Source organism: Aythya fuligula, chromosome 20 (assembly GCF_009819795.1).
Source record: "Aythya fuligula isolate bAytFul2 chromosome 20, bAytFul2.pri, whole genome shotgun sequence".
Classification (NCBI taxonomy): Eukaryota; Metazoa; Chordata; class Aves; order Anseriformes; family Anatidae; genus Aythya; species Aythya fuligula.
Genome location: NC_045578.1, coordinates 11657567 through 11675030, shown reverse-complemented (window position 1 = coordinate 11675030; position 17464 = coordinate 11657567). Strand labels below are relative to the sequence as shown.

Here is a 17464-nt window from a genome sequence, read left to right as displayed (position 1 = left end):
ACCACGGCGTCCGGGGCGGGTCCCGTTCTCGGCCGCCTGCAGCTGCCGCCTCCTGCGTGCGCCATGGGCTGGGAGGAGAAGCAGGTGCGCGGGTACAGCGAGTTTGTGCAGACAGCGCAGCGCTACCACGGCCGGCCCATCTTCGCGCTCTTCTGCGGCGACAAAGACGCCGAGGGCAAGAGCTGGTGCCCGGACTGCGTGACGGGTGAGGCCGGGCGGGCACCCCTAGGTCCCCCGGAGCCGTGGCGGCGCGGGCGTGGCGCAGGGGGGCGGCCTCCTCCCCTCGGCCCTCGCGGGGCCGGTGGCGGCCGGGACGCGGCTGCCCGCAGGCAGTCGCGGTCGCTGCGGATCGCGTGAAACGGCCCCGGCTGCCCTTCCCGGGGTGCACGTGCGGAGCTGTAGGGGACGTTCAGGCACCCCGAGTCCGCATCCTGCCTCCGCGAGGGAGCTGGGAGGGGTTCGGGTCCCCAGCTCTAGCTGCTGGTAACACCGCGGTGAACCCAGCTGGCGCTGCAGGCCGACGCGACTGGGAGCTGGCCAAAGCTGCTGCTTCAGAAACAAGCTGTCTGTGCTTGTCTCGGTTTTGCCAGCCCTCCCACGGAGTAGTGTGTAACGTTATACACTGTTGAGCAGAGGCTGGCACGAAGGATAGCTTTTTATCTGTCCTAGCAAACCATTTGATGTGAATCTTACGATCAGTTAATTCACCTCTGCTTCACATATCAAAAGGCAGAGATGACTTACCAGTGCCTAGCAGTAGAACCTGAAGGCAGCTTCTCAGAATGCATTACAATGAACTTTATGGATCATGTATGCCAGATTACATATGACAACCACCTACTGCTGTTCTGCTGGGCTCTTATCCAGAGAAGAGACTAATTCATTGTCTAGCTTGTTAAACTTGAAATTGGCGTTTTTGCAAAGACCATTCCCTTTATTGTTGAACATCTAAGTTCTGCAAAGCTGGTGGATAACCAGATGAAACAAAATACAGATCTTGTCCTGAAACAAAGTGTTTATTAGCAACCTTGCTGGTTATACTAGATCCATATGATTCTATAGCACACTATTAACTACAAACAATTAAAAATTACTCTCTAGCTGAACCGGTTGTGAGGAGGGAACTTCATAACATGCCCGATGAGTCTGTGTTCATCTACTGCCTAGTAGGAGACAGAGCCTAGTAAGTAACTGTTTTAATGCCAACAACTGGTATTACCTTGCCATGTAAACCCACTACATGCTGTTTCTTGACTAGAGGTTAATTAACCTGTTGAAACTAATGACTGACTGTCCTTTTGTGAGTGTGGAGGTCTACACCATCCATAAAGGGTGTAACTATCTGCATGCTTGTTCTAAAGAGGAAGCTGGGGAGGTGGGAGGTAAAGATCTTCAAATCATCCTTTTGAAGTAATTTTAACAGATTAATTTCAAACTGCATTTTTAACACATTTTTACAAGTTGCGTTTAACTACCATCTTCCTGAACAGCTGGAAAGATCCTAACAATGAATTCAGGAAGAATCTGAAACTAACAGGAGTGCCTACACTACTTAAATATGGAACAGTAAGTGATATATTGTATCGCATGGATCTACATGCATCCAACTAAAAAACTGACAGGGGCTTATGGCCCTAAATGAGTTTCCTGTCCATGTTTTCTGATACCCTCTCTCATTTTAAAGGAACAGACAGTTAGGAACATCTCTTCGGCTCCCATCCATGCCTCTTCCTAGCTCTAATAGTTACTTGAGAGAGAACCAATCTGCTTTTTGTAGAATATTCTCTGTAATAAAGAAAACATATACACTTAGCACATAGTGATTTAGGGGTAGGGTAAGTTCTTAGCAATGTGGTGTTAGCTTCCTGATGTATGGCTCCTCAAATTTTAAGAAATCTAAATGCTGAATTATGGGAGTGGAACAGGATCACGTATACTGTATTTTTCGTTGAAATACACTACAGCTCCCACTCCCGTAAACTCCTGTGCTTTATAGCTGAGGGCATTAAACAGGTCAGACCAAGTATTAACTTGTACACATTCTTTAACTTAACAATTACTTTCTCAGGAATGACTCTTCCCAGACCAGAAAACCCTCAGGTGTTTTTCAGTTATCATTGCTCACTCTATCCTCCATCCCAACTCACACTTGCCATAACAAAAAACAATTGCTATAGTACAGCTAGTATTATGTGCAAATAGCTCTAGTCTAGAACAGATTTTTAATTGCTCCTAAAACATCTTAACTTCCTTTTTCAGCCTCAGAAGCTGGTTGAAGAAGAATGTTTTAAAGCAGAGCTTGTGCGTATGTTGTTTACTGAAGACTAAATCCCCCACTAGCCAATCATTTATGAAGATGTTCATCTCATTATTTTCATTGTCCTTTCAAGGAATCCTTACCTGTTGTCCCCTCCTGTCACCCCCCCCCCCGCTGCAATGATCATGGTTAATTAATTCCAATTAGTTGAGGTAAATGTCAGTATATTCTAAGTTCAAATCTTCCAATAAAATCTTGCAACAAAAAAAATGTATCTTGTTGAAATAAACTTGAATTTATAAGCAGTCTCTTTTCAAAGGAGCTGAGTCATGTTATAAACCAAAAGAACAGCCTACATTTACTGAAGAGTGAGACTTAAAAAGTTATACTTTTAATAGTGAGTAAGTGTGTGTGGGAGTAGGGGGGACGGTGCAGGAGAAACAAAAAAATGTGTTTTCCTTCCTAAATCTGATTTCATGCAGCTACTGAAGCTGTTATGGTAAATTTTCAATACTAAAGATGTTTAATAGTTTACCTGTTCAGCCTAAGCTAAAGGCTACCAGTCTGGTTCTGATCACGTCACAGTACCTCCTCCTACATCAACATGAAATATAACATGAATACAGCATGAACACAATCTAAATCATGAAAATTAAACCCCTGGCATCTGCCACAATCTATTCTTACAAAAGAAACCTGTACAAGAATAAGTGACAAATGCTTCTCTGTGCATTTACACCTTTCTTGTAACACAAACTGTTTTCAGTACACATACTGTAGAAAAAAGTCTAAGAGCATCCTGTATTTCACTGGAAGAAAACCAAGATTAAAGCAAGCTGACTTTAGAGGAATAGATGCAGCTACAGCCTATTTCCTTTTTGGGTATTCACAAAGTTTATTACTTATCTCTGCTCTTAATCTTGCAGCTCGTTTCTTCACACTTCAATATTGGTCTCTAAAAACTACTGCCAGGAAAGCCCTCCAAGAACCCCAGAAACAATGATTACCAGGTAAACAGAAATAACAAATAGTAACTAATCTCTGTTTCAAGGCAAAAATCCACAAGTTAAGTTTTGTGCAGCAATCACAATTACTTCAAATTTGCTCATCCTGCAGTTGTAGAAAGGGGTACATGAGGGAGCTCTTAGCCAAACTTCAAGACACATTGTTCTGCAGGGAACTTGCCTACTAAGGAGACTGTTGAACTACATTTTTTGTTATGATACATATATGTTATGATATGTACACACAGAGCCAAACCTACAAAACAGTTCATTCCTCTGTTGTAAATACTTGGAGTACACCTTATCATCACTCTTCCAAGCATTTTTCATTTTACAGAGGTATTGTTTTGTTGCTGCTGCTCTGCCAGTGCCTGCTGGAGGCGCATTCTCTTCCGTGAATAGTGTTGCCAGTGAAGAATCTGTTGCTCATCAATAAACTTAGCACACTGAGCATTTACCAGTTCTTTGCGGAAGTGTTCATATTGGAGCAGCTCTAACATATGCAAACACTGAGGATACCTGGATTAAAAAAAAAACAACAAAACATGAATACTTTAATACAAGTTTTTACAAGTGATACTAAAACTGGAGTCTCCAGTAAATCTTGAGTTCAATATCTTACTTTTATTTATTTAGTGTTTTACTTAAGTATCAAACCTCTTAAGACTGTCCATGTTCTATGCACTGTAACTTAATAGCTTCACTATTAGGCTAGGAAACAACGACTGTTACAAGCACATATACGTACTTGCCCAGACTAACTTTTCTAATAGTTGGATTTCATTAAAACACACACATTAACTAGAATGTCTGTTTCCAGGGCTCATTTAAAACACACAGACGAAAACTATTTTTCCAAAGTGTGAAGAGTTTCAATACTAACAAAAAAAAAAATGCACTATCATCCTTTACTTCGTATAGGCATCAACAAGGCAAAAGTCAGTTTAGCCCACTAACTGTTAGAATGAAGTAGTTTTGTCCCATAATGCTAAACAGTTTATTTTAAGCATATGCTAAAACATAATGCTAAACATTTTTATTTTAAGCATATTTAAGGTAGAGATAAAGGCTGCAAAACATAGATTCTATGCACAACTTACAAACAACAAGTTCTGTAATTTTGTCTATTCCTGTTAGATCCGGGTTATTGGAAACAGGAAAATTTATGTTACGCATAAATACAGTGCAGGTTTTGGATGCAGGGAAAAATCAAATTTTGAAATGCTGTCACACAGTGCATAATAGAAGGTAATTATCAAATCATTGAAATGCAGAAACCTAAGTGATTTTAATACTTACTTCAGGTATTTTGCATATTCAGGTTCTTTCCAGTATAGTAAATATTTAAGATAATTTACAAAAGCTTTGTCTTTGAAGTAGCCCCTTTGTGCAAGAACTGAAATAAAATGACAAACAAGGAGTTGTCAGTTATAGAAGTATGAAAAAATCTGCCAAATTTGAAGAATATGTATTCACAAAACTATACAGAGGAGACACTTGTGTAACAAATTTATAATTCCAAACAATTTTTTGCAACTCAAGACAAAATAAATATAAAGGGTATAATATATTTTATGTCAGCATTATAGGTATAATAAGCTAATCTCATTTCCCTTACAATGTTCCATTCATACAGCAACAAGGATGTGAACAGCTGTTTAAAACAGGAATTTTTGACTAGCATCAAAACAGACAGTGAAAATCAGAGGTATTAAGCTTAGTGCCTGAAACTATTATTAGCATTAGTTAAATTCTGGTTTCAGATAATCTAATAGTGTTAGCTGGAAATTATCATTATTTTCACTTGGACTTACTCTCTTCTGCACTAGATAGATGCATTTTATTTCAATAACACAAACATTTTGCATTTTAAAGGCTTCCTCCTTCTGCCATTAGAAATTTGGGTATATGAAATTATTTAAAGACTATCTTTATCCTCAAAAAGGATCTATTCACTTTTCTTTGTTTAACCTTTTGGTCACTGCTTAGCATTACCAGTTATAATAAACACCATTAAATAATATTAATTCCTCAGGATCCTGACATTTAAGTACTTACAGTTGAGATAATTGGGATTTGCCAGACATTGAACAAATTCCAACTCCAGCTGGAACCGCAGTCGATTTCCTGTATCATCTGACATATAGGAGAGAAACAGTAAGAACTGGACCCACGTAATAGACTCGAAAGTCGATTTCTCAATTTGAGTCATACAAATAGGAATAACATGTTTAAACAGGAGATGAAACAGTAACTCCCCATAATAAATATGAACTCATTTGGCAAAGCCTTTTCCATGGATGAATCAGTGTTGGGCCTGCATTAATAAATACGTGGGTGTGTTTTGTTTTTTTAAAAAGACAAAATGTAAAGAATGGAGGAATGCCCGCTGACCCTTTGTTTAGTGAAGGAAAAGGTAAAAGCAAAGAACCTGGTTTATTTGTGCGGAGAAAATTTAGGAAGGTTAAGAAGAGAGAACAGCAAGTGGCCCACCAAAATCCTAGTCGGACATAACAATGCAACAGACTGCACATTCAGCAAGATTGCATATGACAATATTGAGAGAAGTAACTGAAGCACCAGAAGATTGCACTACCATTCAGTGTGACCTCACAGGAATTTCATGAAGTTCAGCCAAGAGAAATACATAGACCTGTATGTAGGGAGGAATAACCCCATGCGACAGTACAGGCTGAGGGGCCAACCTTCTGGAAAAGTTTTGTAGAGAAGGACCTAGAAGTCATGGCAGACAAAGTCAAACATGACCTGCAACATACCTTTGTGGCAAAGAAGCTCAACAGCATCCTGAGCTGCATTAGAAAAAGCATTGCTAGCAGATAAAGGGTGGCGATCCCTACCCTCTAATTAGCACCAGTGAAACCCTATCTGGAGTGCTGCATCCAATTGTGGGGCTCCCCAGGACAAGGAAGATATGTATATACAGAAGTAAGCCCAACAAACCAACACAAAAATAAAGGATTACAGCATCTAAGGTACAAGGAGACAAAGACAGCTGTGACTGTTCAGTTTTGGGAACAAAAGACTCAGGAGAATCTTACAAATGTGTATAAATACGTGACATAAGAGAATGAAGAAGACAGAATCAAACTCTTCTCAGTAGTGCCCAGGGAAAAGACGAGGCAATGGCTACAAACTGAAATATAGGGAAATCCTTTTAAAGTAAAGATTTTTATTTTTTTTAAATCCATAAAGGAGTATGCTGCCCAGAAAAGCTGTGGAGTCTTCATCCCTGGAGACACTGAAGACCTGACTAGACAAGACCCCGAGCAATCTGCTCTACCTGATCCTACTTTGAGGCATGCAGTAGCCTACGTGATCTCCAGAAGATCCTTTGAACGTTATTTATTCTGCAATTCTGCCAAATAGTCCCTTCCTGGGAGATGAAATGTGGAGGAACAGACTCACTTGAACCTGATACCACATCAAAGCTCAGTAGTGCCAGTTTTCACCTGCTTAGCAACGATCATAAGAATTCCATGTAATTTCTCCATTTACACCCATGACAATGTGTGGCAGGGCTTAGCATACAGAAAAAGAGCAACGAGGAATCAACTTTCTTATTTTTAGAATCACTTCACCAAAGTATCTTCATTTTAAAAAGTGTCTCTTTTTGAGTGTCACTGCACTGTTATTAGTATAAACTATTATTTGATCCAGGTTGGTTATTACAGATTTATTCTTGCCTATTTTCACCATATCACCTACGTTTGTACTCATTTTAAAAGCTATGAAATATTTCATTGAGAATACATGCTTCAGAGAATCCTGATACGAAAAAAATCCCTGTACGTTGTGATTATGCATATAAAACAATCTTTTACAAACTACTAAACAGTCAGATTTTAATCTGTTTAAAACGGCCCACACTGACTGAAGTTCTTTTAATTTCTTTGGCATCAACCAGGGCTAAATAAAATACTTTGAAATGTTAAAGTAGGTATAATTATTTATGTAATACTTATAAAAATTCTGTGATAGTAATTTGATAAATCCTATTTGACATAGTATTTTCATGACAACTCTCTGATCACTCCATCCTGTACCACTGAGCATTTCCACGCTACAGAGAAACAGCTATGTCCTTAAAAAATAACTTGAACGGAGAATTCAAGAGCTGTGCAATGCAAGTTAAGAACATAGGGGAAAAAAAGTACGTAGAATGCTTAAGTCTTAACAATAATGAACACATAGCAAACCCTTACTGAAGGAAGAAAGCTCAGTTCTCAGATGCCTGTTGTTATCACTAGAGATCACTTAGCCACAGGACTGTGAGGCTTACTTTCAATTCCCAGCTGCGACCACCAACAGACTGTAATACCTGGATATATATACCCCTGGAAAAGCTGCATCTAAGCACACGTTCATTTTTCTAAAACGTTGTCAAGGCAAAGCTACTAGCCCAGGGCTCACGCATAACTGTGAAAACCAACGCATTCTATAGAAATAAAGACCAAGGACAGGATGGGCTCAACTGAAGGCCCTGAGCTCCCAGACTCGCAGCTCAGACTCCTGAATTAAGGACAAACGTTAAACATGAAGTCGAGGCTGGCATCCGTGGCAAAAGGCGCAAAAGCTATTCTAGAGTTTTGGGGTAGCGGGCTTTTTTGTTCTACGGCTATCCCTTCCCACGGCGTCCGAGAGGGCGAGGGCCACAGACGCCTCCCCAGGCGCCAGGAGGGCGGCACCCGGGCAGGCCGGGGGCGGCCTCACAAGTAGAGAACCGCGCAGCCCCGCGGGAGCGGCACGACTTCGCCCATGGCCCCCTCTTCCGAGGAAGAGCTCCGAGCACAGCCCCACAGACGCCCGCAGCTCTCCGCGCGGCCGGACCGCAGAAGGCCTCTCCCCGGCCCACAGCCCGGCCCACAGCCCGACCCCGACCCCGACCGCGCCGTCCCACCGTGGCGGCCCCTCACCTGCTTCCATGGCGGCCTCCCGGACCCCGCCCCGCCGAGGCACAAGATGGCGACGGGCACTTCCGGGCAGAAGCCCAGCGGGACCGGTCACCGGGGCGTCTTAGGAAGGGGGCGACGGTTGCCTGGCAACGGGCTGGGCGGCGCGGCTGCCCGCAGGGCCCGGCCCCGAGGCCTACGGGAACGCGCTCCGCCGCCGCCCGTTAGCGGGAGGGACCGCGCCAGCGCGGCGCCCGGCCCCGAGGCAGCGGCACGGCGAGCCCGGCCCGCCCGGCGGAGACGCTCGGGTTGCTGCGGGGGGAGCCCGCTTCCGGCCGCACGGCCTTCGCGGCAACTCCCTCCCCGGAGAACCGCAGGGTTGGTGCTTGGGCACCGAACGCAGGAAACGGCCTCGTCGGCAGGGAGCGAGGGAGCGGGCAGGACGGGCCTGGCTGAGGCTGCGCTCGACTCGTGCCGCGCAGCTCTCCGGTGGCAAAAAAGAGCTCCCCCTGTGATACTTGTCATTCGTAGTCCTCAAACGTATGAGGAATACGTCAAAGTCTGGTGTATTTTTCAAATAACCGAAATTCAGTTTCATAGCAATCATTTCACTCTGCAAACTTTGCCAGCAGAACAAACGGACCTCTGAAAACTTTGCTGCCACCTTCAGGTAGCAGTCGCAAAAAAAATCTGCAAGCTTCTACCCCGTGGAAAAAAAGTCACGTATAAACTGCTAGTTTGAATGTAAGCCAGTGTAGGCATGACGTTATGTATCATCCTGGTGTCTAAGCCTTATATATTTTTTTCCTAATCAAAAGAGAGTATTCCTTCTAGCAGCAATATGGCTGGAGAGGTTAACATTTTATTAATGTTAACCAGATAAAAATAAACCAGCCATGGTCAACATATAGACAGGTGAGGAGGATATTTTAAGAGTGTATTCCTTATACTTCTGTACTGCACCCAAAGCAATAGCAACAGAATTTCCAAAGAAGATCTGTAGATTAAATATAACAGATACTTCAAAAATTATGGACTTGCTATAAAATGGGTGTAGAAGTCTTTTCCAAATGTGGAATCAGTTTGGATTGAGACATTGCAAAGCTGGTTAAAGAAAAAGACAGAACTACCAATTTCAGTAAGTAGTTTGGTGTTTATGATATAAAGCAAGTTCTCTGTACTTAAAACCAAGTGGAAATGATTTGCCATTCTGATTTCTACAATCTACATTAAAAGGTTAATACTTACCTAACTGAACAAAGTATTTTAAGATGGAATTCTATAAAAACATTTTAAAATGCTTTATTAAAGTTAGGATGCTCCAATAGAAATGAAAATATACCATATGAACCCATGAACAAGAGAACTTACACAATCTGGTTTCCTGTGGCTTCTTTCTGTGGAGGTTCTGTAATGCCTGAGATGCTAGTTCAGTTTATGTTAGAGCCTCCCCCAAGTCCAACCATAGCAGAGCCTGTCTCTAGACAGAACCTTTGTCTAGAAAGCAGTATGCCTTAAAACTCAATGCTAGGATTTTTCATTCTATTTACCTGTGTTACCAATGTTCCAGTCATTTATTTTCTTTCCCTTCCTTCCTCCAGATAGTTGTAGGGTAAAAGCTGGGAAGGGTAAAAGAAGAGGACTGTGTTTGGATTTGCAAAACATTCGTTTTAACTTTGCACTAGGCAAGCCGTTGATGAATGTTTCCAAAGCTGAAGAAAATGGAGAGACTCAAACCTAAAATATTGAACTACATTTTGATTTTTATTTTTGTGTTCTTTCTCTCTGCATATTGGACAGAAGTTGGAGCCTGGACTTTTTTTGTATGTTTGTTTTGTAGCAACTTTATAATGAGCCAGGTAGGTTTCAGACAACCTCTGCAGTTAATTCCTCATTCATTAAAAAGTTGTATCAGAGTGAAACCAGTTAATAAACAAACACTCCAAGAGTGCAAAGCAGAACTGCACTGTTGCATCAGCACCCTGGAAAGGAGTCCAGCTTTCAGGTTGTAAATTTATTCTAGAGGTTGCAGTTTTGCCTGGGCTTACATCCAACTTTTTAGAAGTTTTTTTTTTTTTATAACAAAAGCCCCTATGGTTTAACACTGTCAGGTTAGCTTAGGTTCATTGCTACTACAATTGTATGATTAGGCACTTGTGTAAGAGTACACTGTATACAGACTTACTTGAAACCTGACTGATTTTTATTTATTTATTTTTTTAATGCAAGTGATTTGCTATTTTAATTTTTAAACTATTTTTAGTGTCTTACTTAGTGACTTAGTGATTTTTCTATATTGCCATCTCTTCCTATGCACTGTGTTGTTTTTTTCTCCCTGGAAATTGGGTTACAAAACAATCTAAACAGGATTTATTCATAGCTTTTCCTAATAAAATAGTTTTTTGTTTTGTTTTGTTTTTTTTTGTTTTTTTAAAAAAAGGAGAGAAACCAAAAAAACAAAAAATCCAAGGTTTTAGTGGTTATGGAATACTACCATTACTATAACAAAATGTAACAAGTCACTCCCCAGTAAACACATACTTTGGGCTAAAAGCAGAGATCAAACAGATCCCATGCATCTGCACTGCTATTCTGGAATGCAATTTCTCTCCCAAAACTGACTTCTGAGGAGAGAATCCTAAGAAAGGCTTGGTCACAGGAAATAAATTACTATGTAGGTTTGCCAGAGAGTTAAGTCAAACAACTCAATTCTTGGCCATCAAAACTAGGAACAAAATTGAAAGTCAGGGTCATGCTATAAAAAACAAGAACTTTCTCTAGGAAAAGTTAGGTTTATTTATGCTTTTAAATATTAGCTTAGTCAAACTTCCAAACTTTTGGTTAATGACAGTTTTTAGCTGGATACACCTTCCACTGATTTAAACTCCAATTTTGCACTCATGGGTTTCAGAGAGTATTAGAAGCTACAGGCTAGGTTCTGGCCTTTTTAATCATGTTGATTAGTACTGAATTAACAGTAGTGCTGTTTAGAAAACAATATGGTTTATGATGTCAAGTACAATATAGCATCACTGGAATTGGCAGAGAGACACAGTCATTAAATGAAACTATTTCTGGGATGTGAAGACACCAAGACTCCATTACACACAGGAGAAAATAGAGTCTTCTCTGAAGTGCTGTTAGCTCCTGAAGGTGGAAATGAGGGAAGTGAAACATTACTAAGAGTTTACCTATGACATCAAAGTACAATGCGTTTCCATGAGAAAGAAAAGATTCAGCAAGGCTTCATAATTGATAACAGTGATCTTGTTAAACAGTAAGTACTTTATACACAACGCTTGGACCCCAAGAGATATGCTCTCATTTACCCATCTATTTCAGTATAGGATGCACTTATATTGACATGGGTAATGACATCTTAAAGGATTTTACCCATAGAATGCAAGACAGAATTTTTCAGACTGGAGAGTAATCTGCTACAAATATGGTTAAATAACAGAGAACAGAGTATGCATTATGTTATAAATATAACAAGCCAGTAGAGAGTCTGCAATTTTTTTACTCCAATGTTATAATTGTAATTGAATAGAAGCAAGATCATAGTTATCACTGACTGAAACAACTGTCAGAACATATTTAATTAAAGGCTTAACTGTTCAATTAAGATTTTTTTATTTTTTTTTTTTTTTTTTTTTTAGTTCAAGAAACTGGCAGGTAACATGCATTTCAAAAGCCAACCTATGGTAATTATGGTAGAGCAATCTTCATCTGAAGACTATTAAACACCATTCAGTGGAGCAGAAAATTTTGTGAAGGAGTGTAAAGACTTAAAAGTCTGTGGCTTACAGACCGTGCAACATGTACTCATGTGACTACAATACTCTTCCAGGTTTAGGTAACCATTAGGAAGTGAAGACAAATTTAAGATTAAATGTCAAAAGGTCACAAAGCATTTTATACTTTTCTTTAATAAGTTGGTTAAAAATATGTCAGTCTTCTATTCTTAGGACTCTGAGAACACAGCTGAGTATGAGGTCAGTCCTTTGCCAGGATCAATATGCTTTGAACTTTAGAGTAACATTCTGGAAGGAGTATCTTCACTAAGGTATTGCTTGTCACTTTAAGACATTTTTAAAGGTGCTTTAAAGAAAGAACTTTGAAGTGAGCCAATGGGCTTTATTTAAACTTTAAAGGATGCTTAGAACAAATGCTAAAAAACATGCAGTATTGAGTTGGAGTGTTATTAGGAGAAGCATTTCTGTTGTTCAATATTATTAGCCTGTCAGTCTCTTATTCCAGAGAGTAGGCTCTTTAATTCCATGACACATTTATGTCTGCCACCAAGTCCATAATGCTAATAACCATGAGTATTAACATTTTGATAAAAATGAGTCATGTTAGTGAAATCATTGGGGCTAAATATAAAAAACAAGATTTTTTTTTTTTTATCTTATCACCACATCGATTGCCTGACTTAAGAGAATCAGGAAAATTAGATTTTACTAGTCTTGTACAGGAACATATAAATGTACTTAAAATATCACTGCACTTACTTATACAGCTGAAGAAGAGAGTGCTAGAATTGCAAGGCCCCTGGTAATGAAGATGTTATGATTAGTGAGAGTCCTTCCTGCCGGCAAGTAAAACTTTAAATATCCCGTATAAACTCACCCACAAGCTCACCCACCCATGATAAAAATAACTTTAATTCTTGGTCATTGCAAAGGTGGTGCACAAATAGTTCTAGTTTCATGGATGCTTACATAAATATTTGGTAAAATATAAACCCTCTCTTTAGTTGCATGCTAGCCAGTCTGTCAATGCATATAGTTAAGATTATATAGCATTCAGGCAAACAGAAGTGCTGAACTCCTTAGGAGGCAAATCTAAATATACCTTATGTAGACAAGTCTCTTAACCTCCATATGTCAGGTCTACACTAGAATGTTTGAATTTTATGTCTAACATGTAAACTTAAGTAACTTGAAAAAACCTAGAACTTATTGAATAATTACACAACAGTGTAGAGCACACCTTGACATGTTCCTTGTGTTATATTCATTTTTTTTTCTTGTTGTATTGCAGAGTTAATATCTTAATTAAAATATTTTGAGTAATTGCCATACTTTGAGCCTTTTCACAGGCCACTTTATATACACTATAAATAAGAAATGTTAAGCTACCTCTCACCATAATAATTGCTGAGCTGTCTGATCTTCCAGTTTAACCACTAAAAAAAAAAAGAAAAAAGAAAAAGAAAAAAAAAGAAAAAAGTCTCAGGATCAGATCCTAGATTAATTTTGCTGTCTCTTGAGATCAGTATAATACTTTTCACTTTTCATTTTCTTAAATGTGCTTTCGGTCACCCCAACTATAAGATTTGCTTTGGAAATTCAAGAGAAGATTAAGAAATCTAGGTTATTGTGCCAGGATGCTAGTCTTGTACTAAGACACTTTCCTTTCATGAACACCTTTCCAAACAGAACAGAAAATACAAGTATTATTTTCACACTCTAGTTGAGAAGAGCATCTCCACTGATTTCAGTGCTTTTATGGAGATGAAGCACTGGTGGTGTCAGAAAGAGAATCCATCCCAATGGTTCTCATTCTATATCATTTAATTAATCAACTTTATCCCTCTCTCAACAAGGGGTAGTTTTAAAAAAGGAAAGAAGGTAAACAGATTGAATGTGTGTTCATCTGGGATCTAGAGTCACTCATTTCAATCCATGTAACTTAGCCATCATTTGTCTGAATGTCTTCAATGCTGCTGTTTTCAGTCTTTAACCAGGTAAACAATTATTGTGTTATTATGGGGAGATGCTGTGTTGTTGCAGTGTGAGCATTCAACCAAGCAAGACAAAAAAGGAGAAGACACTCTTAGCACAAGCAGAATTTGGCCTTAAGCACCAGTGTTCCATAAGGCACATCCTATGACACTGGACATCAGCAGGGTAAACATGCTGAAAGTGCACTGTATTTCACTGAAGATGTATGTTTTGACTGTACCCAACTGAATGTCTTGGCAGTCTTGCAGGACACTGCTTACATTTTTCTCCTCCTTATCCCCAACACTAGAGTAAACACACTCCCCTCTAATATACCTCAGTGTCCTGTATCATAGCCTCTGCTTTTCTAGAAACATCTCCCCAGCCATGCAATTTCTTCACAGCAATTCTCCTAATTGCTTTGCACCAGTATCACCTATGCATCTTCTCTGGAAAGTAGAATTTTTGAACAGTAAATAGCAATATTTTTATTTGAAATGTCATTCTGGGAGTACTAGAACGAAGGAAGACAGTTTCCTACAAGCAGATTTTCTAGTAATTTTCTAAATATTTCTCTGTAATAAACATTCTCTTCTGGAGTTTCTATGCAACTTTTCTTATGGCATAACCAGGTTCCTTTCTTCTCACCAAATACATATTCCAAGGCTCTCTCACCATTCAGGTGACTGGATGGAAGTCAGCCAGTTGGTCCTGGAAATATTAGATACACACTGGCAGCATAATTGCACAAGTTTCTACAGGTCTATTGTAGGGATCAGTGATGGACTTAACTTTGATCATGGGGTAGCTGCCGCCTTTTTATTTTTTTCTCTGGGTCCTTTTTTCCTTATTTTTTATCTTTTTTTTTTTTTTTCCTTATTTTTCTCTCTCCCACCTTGATAGAAATTCTATTTTTGACTGTGTAACCAAGACAAACCATTGAAGAAAAATAGATACTCGCTCCAGAAATAATCATTGCTTAATTGAAAATTTTTGTTAACTTTTTTTCTGATGGAAAATTTGATATTCAACCAGCCTGCTAAAATATTTGCAAAGACCCAACCTATATTATTGTTCACGAAGATTAGTTCACACATGTATGTTGTTTTAGTATCCCGTACACTCAGTTCTGTCAAGTGTATGGTTTGCCTGTAAAAATATTTTATGAGGTGCATATTCTGACCTGGAATGGTTTCTGAAAACTCATTGAAAAGCTCTGTGCCAAATCAGGCCAGTGAGTAATTTCATGTGGGTAAATAAAGCAGTGAAATAAACATGGGAAAGATAAAACATTTTTTCTTACTTAAGAAATGGTCTCTTCCTTGTGACCAGAACCTATAATCAACATTTACACCACAACTAATAGGCAACTATTGATGTAGTGCTGCAGAAAAAAAAAAAAAAAAAAAAAAAAAAAGAAACCAACGAAATTAGCAAAAATACCTTCATTATAATCAACTTATTTTCTAAAAAGCTAACATCTTGTTAAGCAGTCCTTAATCACCTCTGAGCAGCATGCTATGCCTACCTTTTACTCTGTGCCTCCACATGGCTTGTGCTGCAGTTGCCCCTATTCCATTTAAGACACTAGAATTCCTTAGAATTTGCCTTCAGAAGAAGCATGTTTTCCTTCCTTGTAAAAAGTTACAAGTATTGACTAGTAATGCAAAAGCACAGGATGAATAAGAAAATTGTGTTCAGTATATTGAGTTGACAGTTACTACACTGGAATGCTAAGCCACTGGTTAACCAAGCAGTTGAGAAAAATCTACTGTAAAGAATTGTCTGTTGATAAATATAATTTATTTTTTATTAGGCTTACATTCAAGTGCAAATATAACAAAAGGAACTTAACAACATTTAACAACAAAGATTTAACAACAAGGGGAAAGGCGGGGACCAACTGTCATAATGGATAAGAAATACCACTTTGTCAGCATGGGCTCAGTTTTGCTGTACACTGCAAATCATTGCTCAAATTCACAAGCCAAACCCTCAAAATTGCAAGTCTGCATTTAAAACTAAGTAATTTAAAACTGAAACAGTGAGTTTCTGTTACTCGTTTTCATTTATTTTGAGTTAGAATCAATATCCAAAGGCATTTCTCCCATTCTGTCACAGTTTCCAACAAAAGCTAGGATTCCCACATGACTGAAAGAGTTAGAGCTTCAAGAATCACAGCAAATTTCATATAATTTGACTGAAATCAGAGCCTTCAGCAACATAACTTGCTCATTAGTTAGGCAAATCACTTAATCTTTGTTTTCATGTGTGAATTAGCAGGATATATTTCTAACCAGGGTTATAGGTTGATAAGCATTAAATACAACATTTAAAACTGAAAGAGAAAAGTTAAACAACTTGGTTGAAGTTTGAATAGAGTCCAAAAAGAAGCTTTAATAAACCAGTCTCTGGCTTCTTGCTTTATACTTACACTGTCTCTCTTTAACACACATACTTACACAAGTCTTTCCACAGTTTTCCTGACTCATTTACACACTCTTAAGTAATCCTACAGCAGTCTAGACTCACATGAAAAAATGTGAACAACTTCTTTCTGCTGTTTCTTTATGTGTGTAACATACATGCATATATACATGCATATAAAATGCATATATACACACACACGCACACACACATATATAAACAAAGTCTGGCACACACAACTTGCTGGCGACAGAAAAGCAGTTGGCCTTAATTGCCCAAACCCATTAGTGCATTGATGGGATTGTGCTCAAATGCACAGAAGTGCTGGGGACCTCACTGAGAAACAGACAGAGCACTGTCAGAAAGTCATATGTTTATTCACCCACATTGGAAAAACAGTGTGAAAACAGTCTGTCACTAGATTCAAGTCACTTGATTTGCATCCATAGTAAATTTGACTCTATTTCTGTCTGAATGCTATTTTTAGCTTGGTGACTTCAAAATCACATAGGGAATGCTGAAAGTGGATGTAGATATAGATATAACATGTGCAAGGAATGCGTGATCATAAAATCATAGAATCATCTGGGTTGGAAAAGACCTTCAAACCATTATATCTAACAAGCAATCTGACCAAGGCCCGTCTCTAAACCATGTCTCTTAGTGCCACATTCACACATTTATTAAATACCTCTAGAGATGGAGACTCCACCACTTCCCTGCACAGCCCATTCCAATACTTCAACACTCTCTTAGTGAACAAATTCTTCCTAATGTCCAGCTTAAATCTCCTCTGGTGTAATTTGAGACTGTTTCCTCACATCCTATCACTTGTCACCTGAGAAAAGAGACTGACACCCTCCTCACTGCAACCTCCTTTAAGGTAGTTGTAGAGAGACATGCGGTCCCCCTCAACATCTTCTCCTCCATGGTAAAGAACCCCAGTTTCCTCTGTTACCGCTAACTTTTGTTTTCTAGTCTCTTCACCAGTTTTGCTGCTTTTCTATGCACACACTCGAGCAACTCAATATCCTTCTTGTAGTGAGGGTCCCAAAACCAAATACAATATTTGAGGTGCAGTCTCAACAGTGACATGTACAAGGGGATGATCACTTGTCTCATCCTGCTGGCCAGACT

General features: G+C 39.2%; 2 protein-coding genes across 2 annotated transcripts; one reads left to right on the top strand and one right to left on the bottom strand.

The window, feature by feature from the left end:
* Nucleotides 1-18: 18 nt before the first annotated feature.
* TXNDC17 (thioredoxin domain containing 17) lies at nt 19-2562 on the top strand. Its single transcript, XM_032200918.1, has 4 exons — nt 19-205; nt 1102-1183; nt 1491-1566; nt 2260-2562. The coding sequence occupies exons 1-4, from the start codon at nt 64-66 to the stop codon at nt 2326-2328; spliced, it is 369 nt and encodes a 122-aa protein (XP_032056809.1). The 5' UTR covers nt 19-63; the 3' UTR covers nt 2329-2562.
* A 64-nt stretch (nt 2563-2626) lies between these two features.
* MED31 (mediator complex subunit 31) lies at nt 2627-8345 on the bottom strand. The gene is made up of 4 exons (XM_032200917.1): nt 8196-8345; nt 5320-5397; nt 4561-4657; nt 2627-3780 (listed from the first exon to the last, which is right to left on the bottom strand). The coding sequence occupies exons 1-4, from the start codon at nt 8203-8205 to the stop codon at nt 3588-3590; spliced, it is 378 nt and encodes a 125-aa protein (XP_032056808.1). The 5' UTR covers nt 8206-8345; the 3' UTR covers nt 2627-3587.
* Between the last annotated feature and the right edge of the window lie 9119 nt (nt 8346-17464).

Excerpts from the sequence above, each read along its gene's own strand:
- TXNDC17 (XM_032200918.1), top strand. The coding sequence starts at position 64 with ATGGGCTGGGAGGAGAAGCAGGTGCGCGGGTACAGCGAGTTTGTGCAG. Across the intron at positions 206-1,101 it reads GTGCCCGGACTGCGTGACGG|CTGAACCGGTTGTGAGGAGG; the intron begins GTGAGGCCGGGC and ends ATTACTCTCTAG. Across the intron at positions 1,567-2,259 it reads CACTACTTAAATATGGAACA|CCTCAGAAGCTGGTTGAAGA; the intron begins GTAAGTGATATA and ends TTCCTTTTTCAG.
- MED31 (XM_032200917.1), bottom strand. Across the intron at positions 4,658-5,319 it reads AAATCCCAATTATCTCAACT|TTCTTGCACAAAGGGGCTAC; the intron begins GTAAGTACTTAA and ends ATTTTATTTCAG. Across the intron at positions 3,781-4,560 it reads GAATATGCAAAATACCTGAA|GTATCCTCAGTGTTTGCATA; the intron begins GTAAGTATTAAA and ends TTTTTAATCCAG.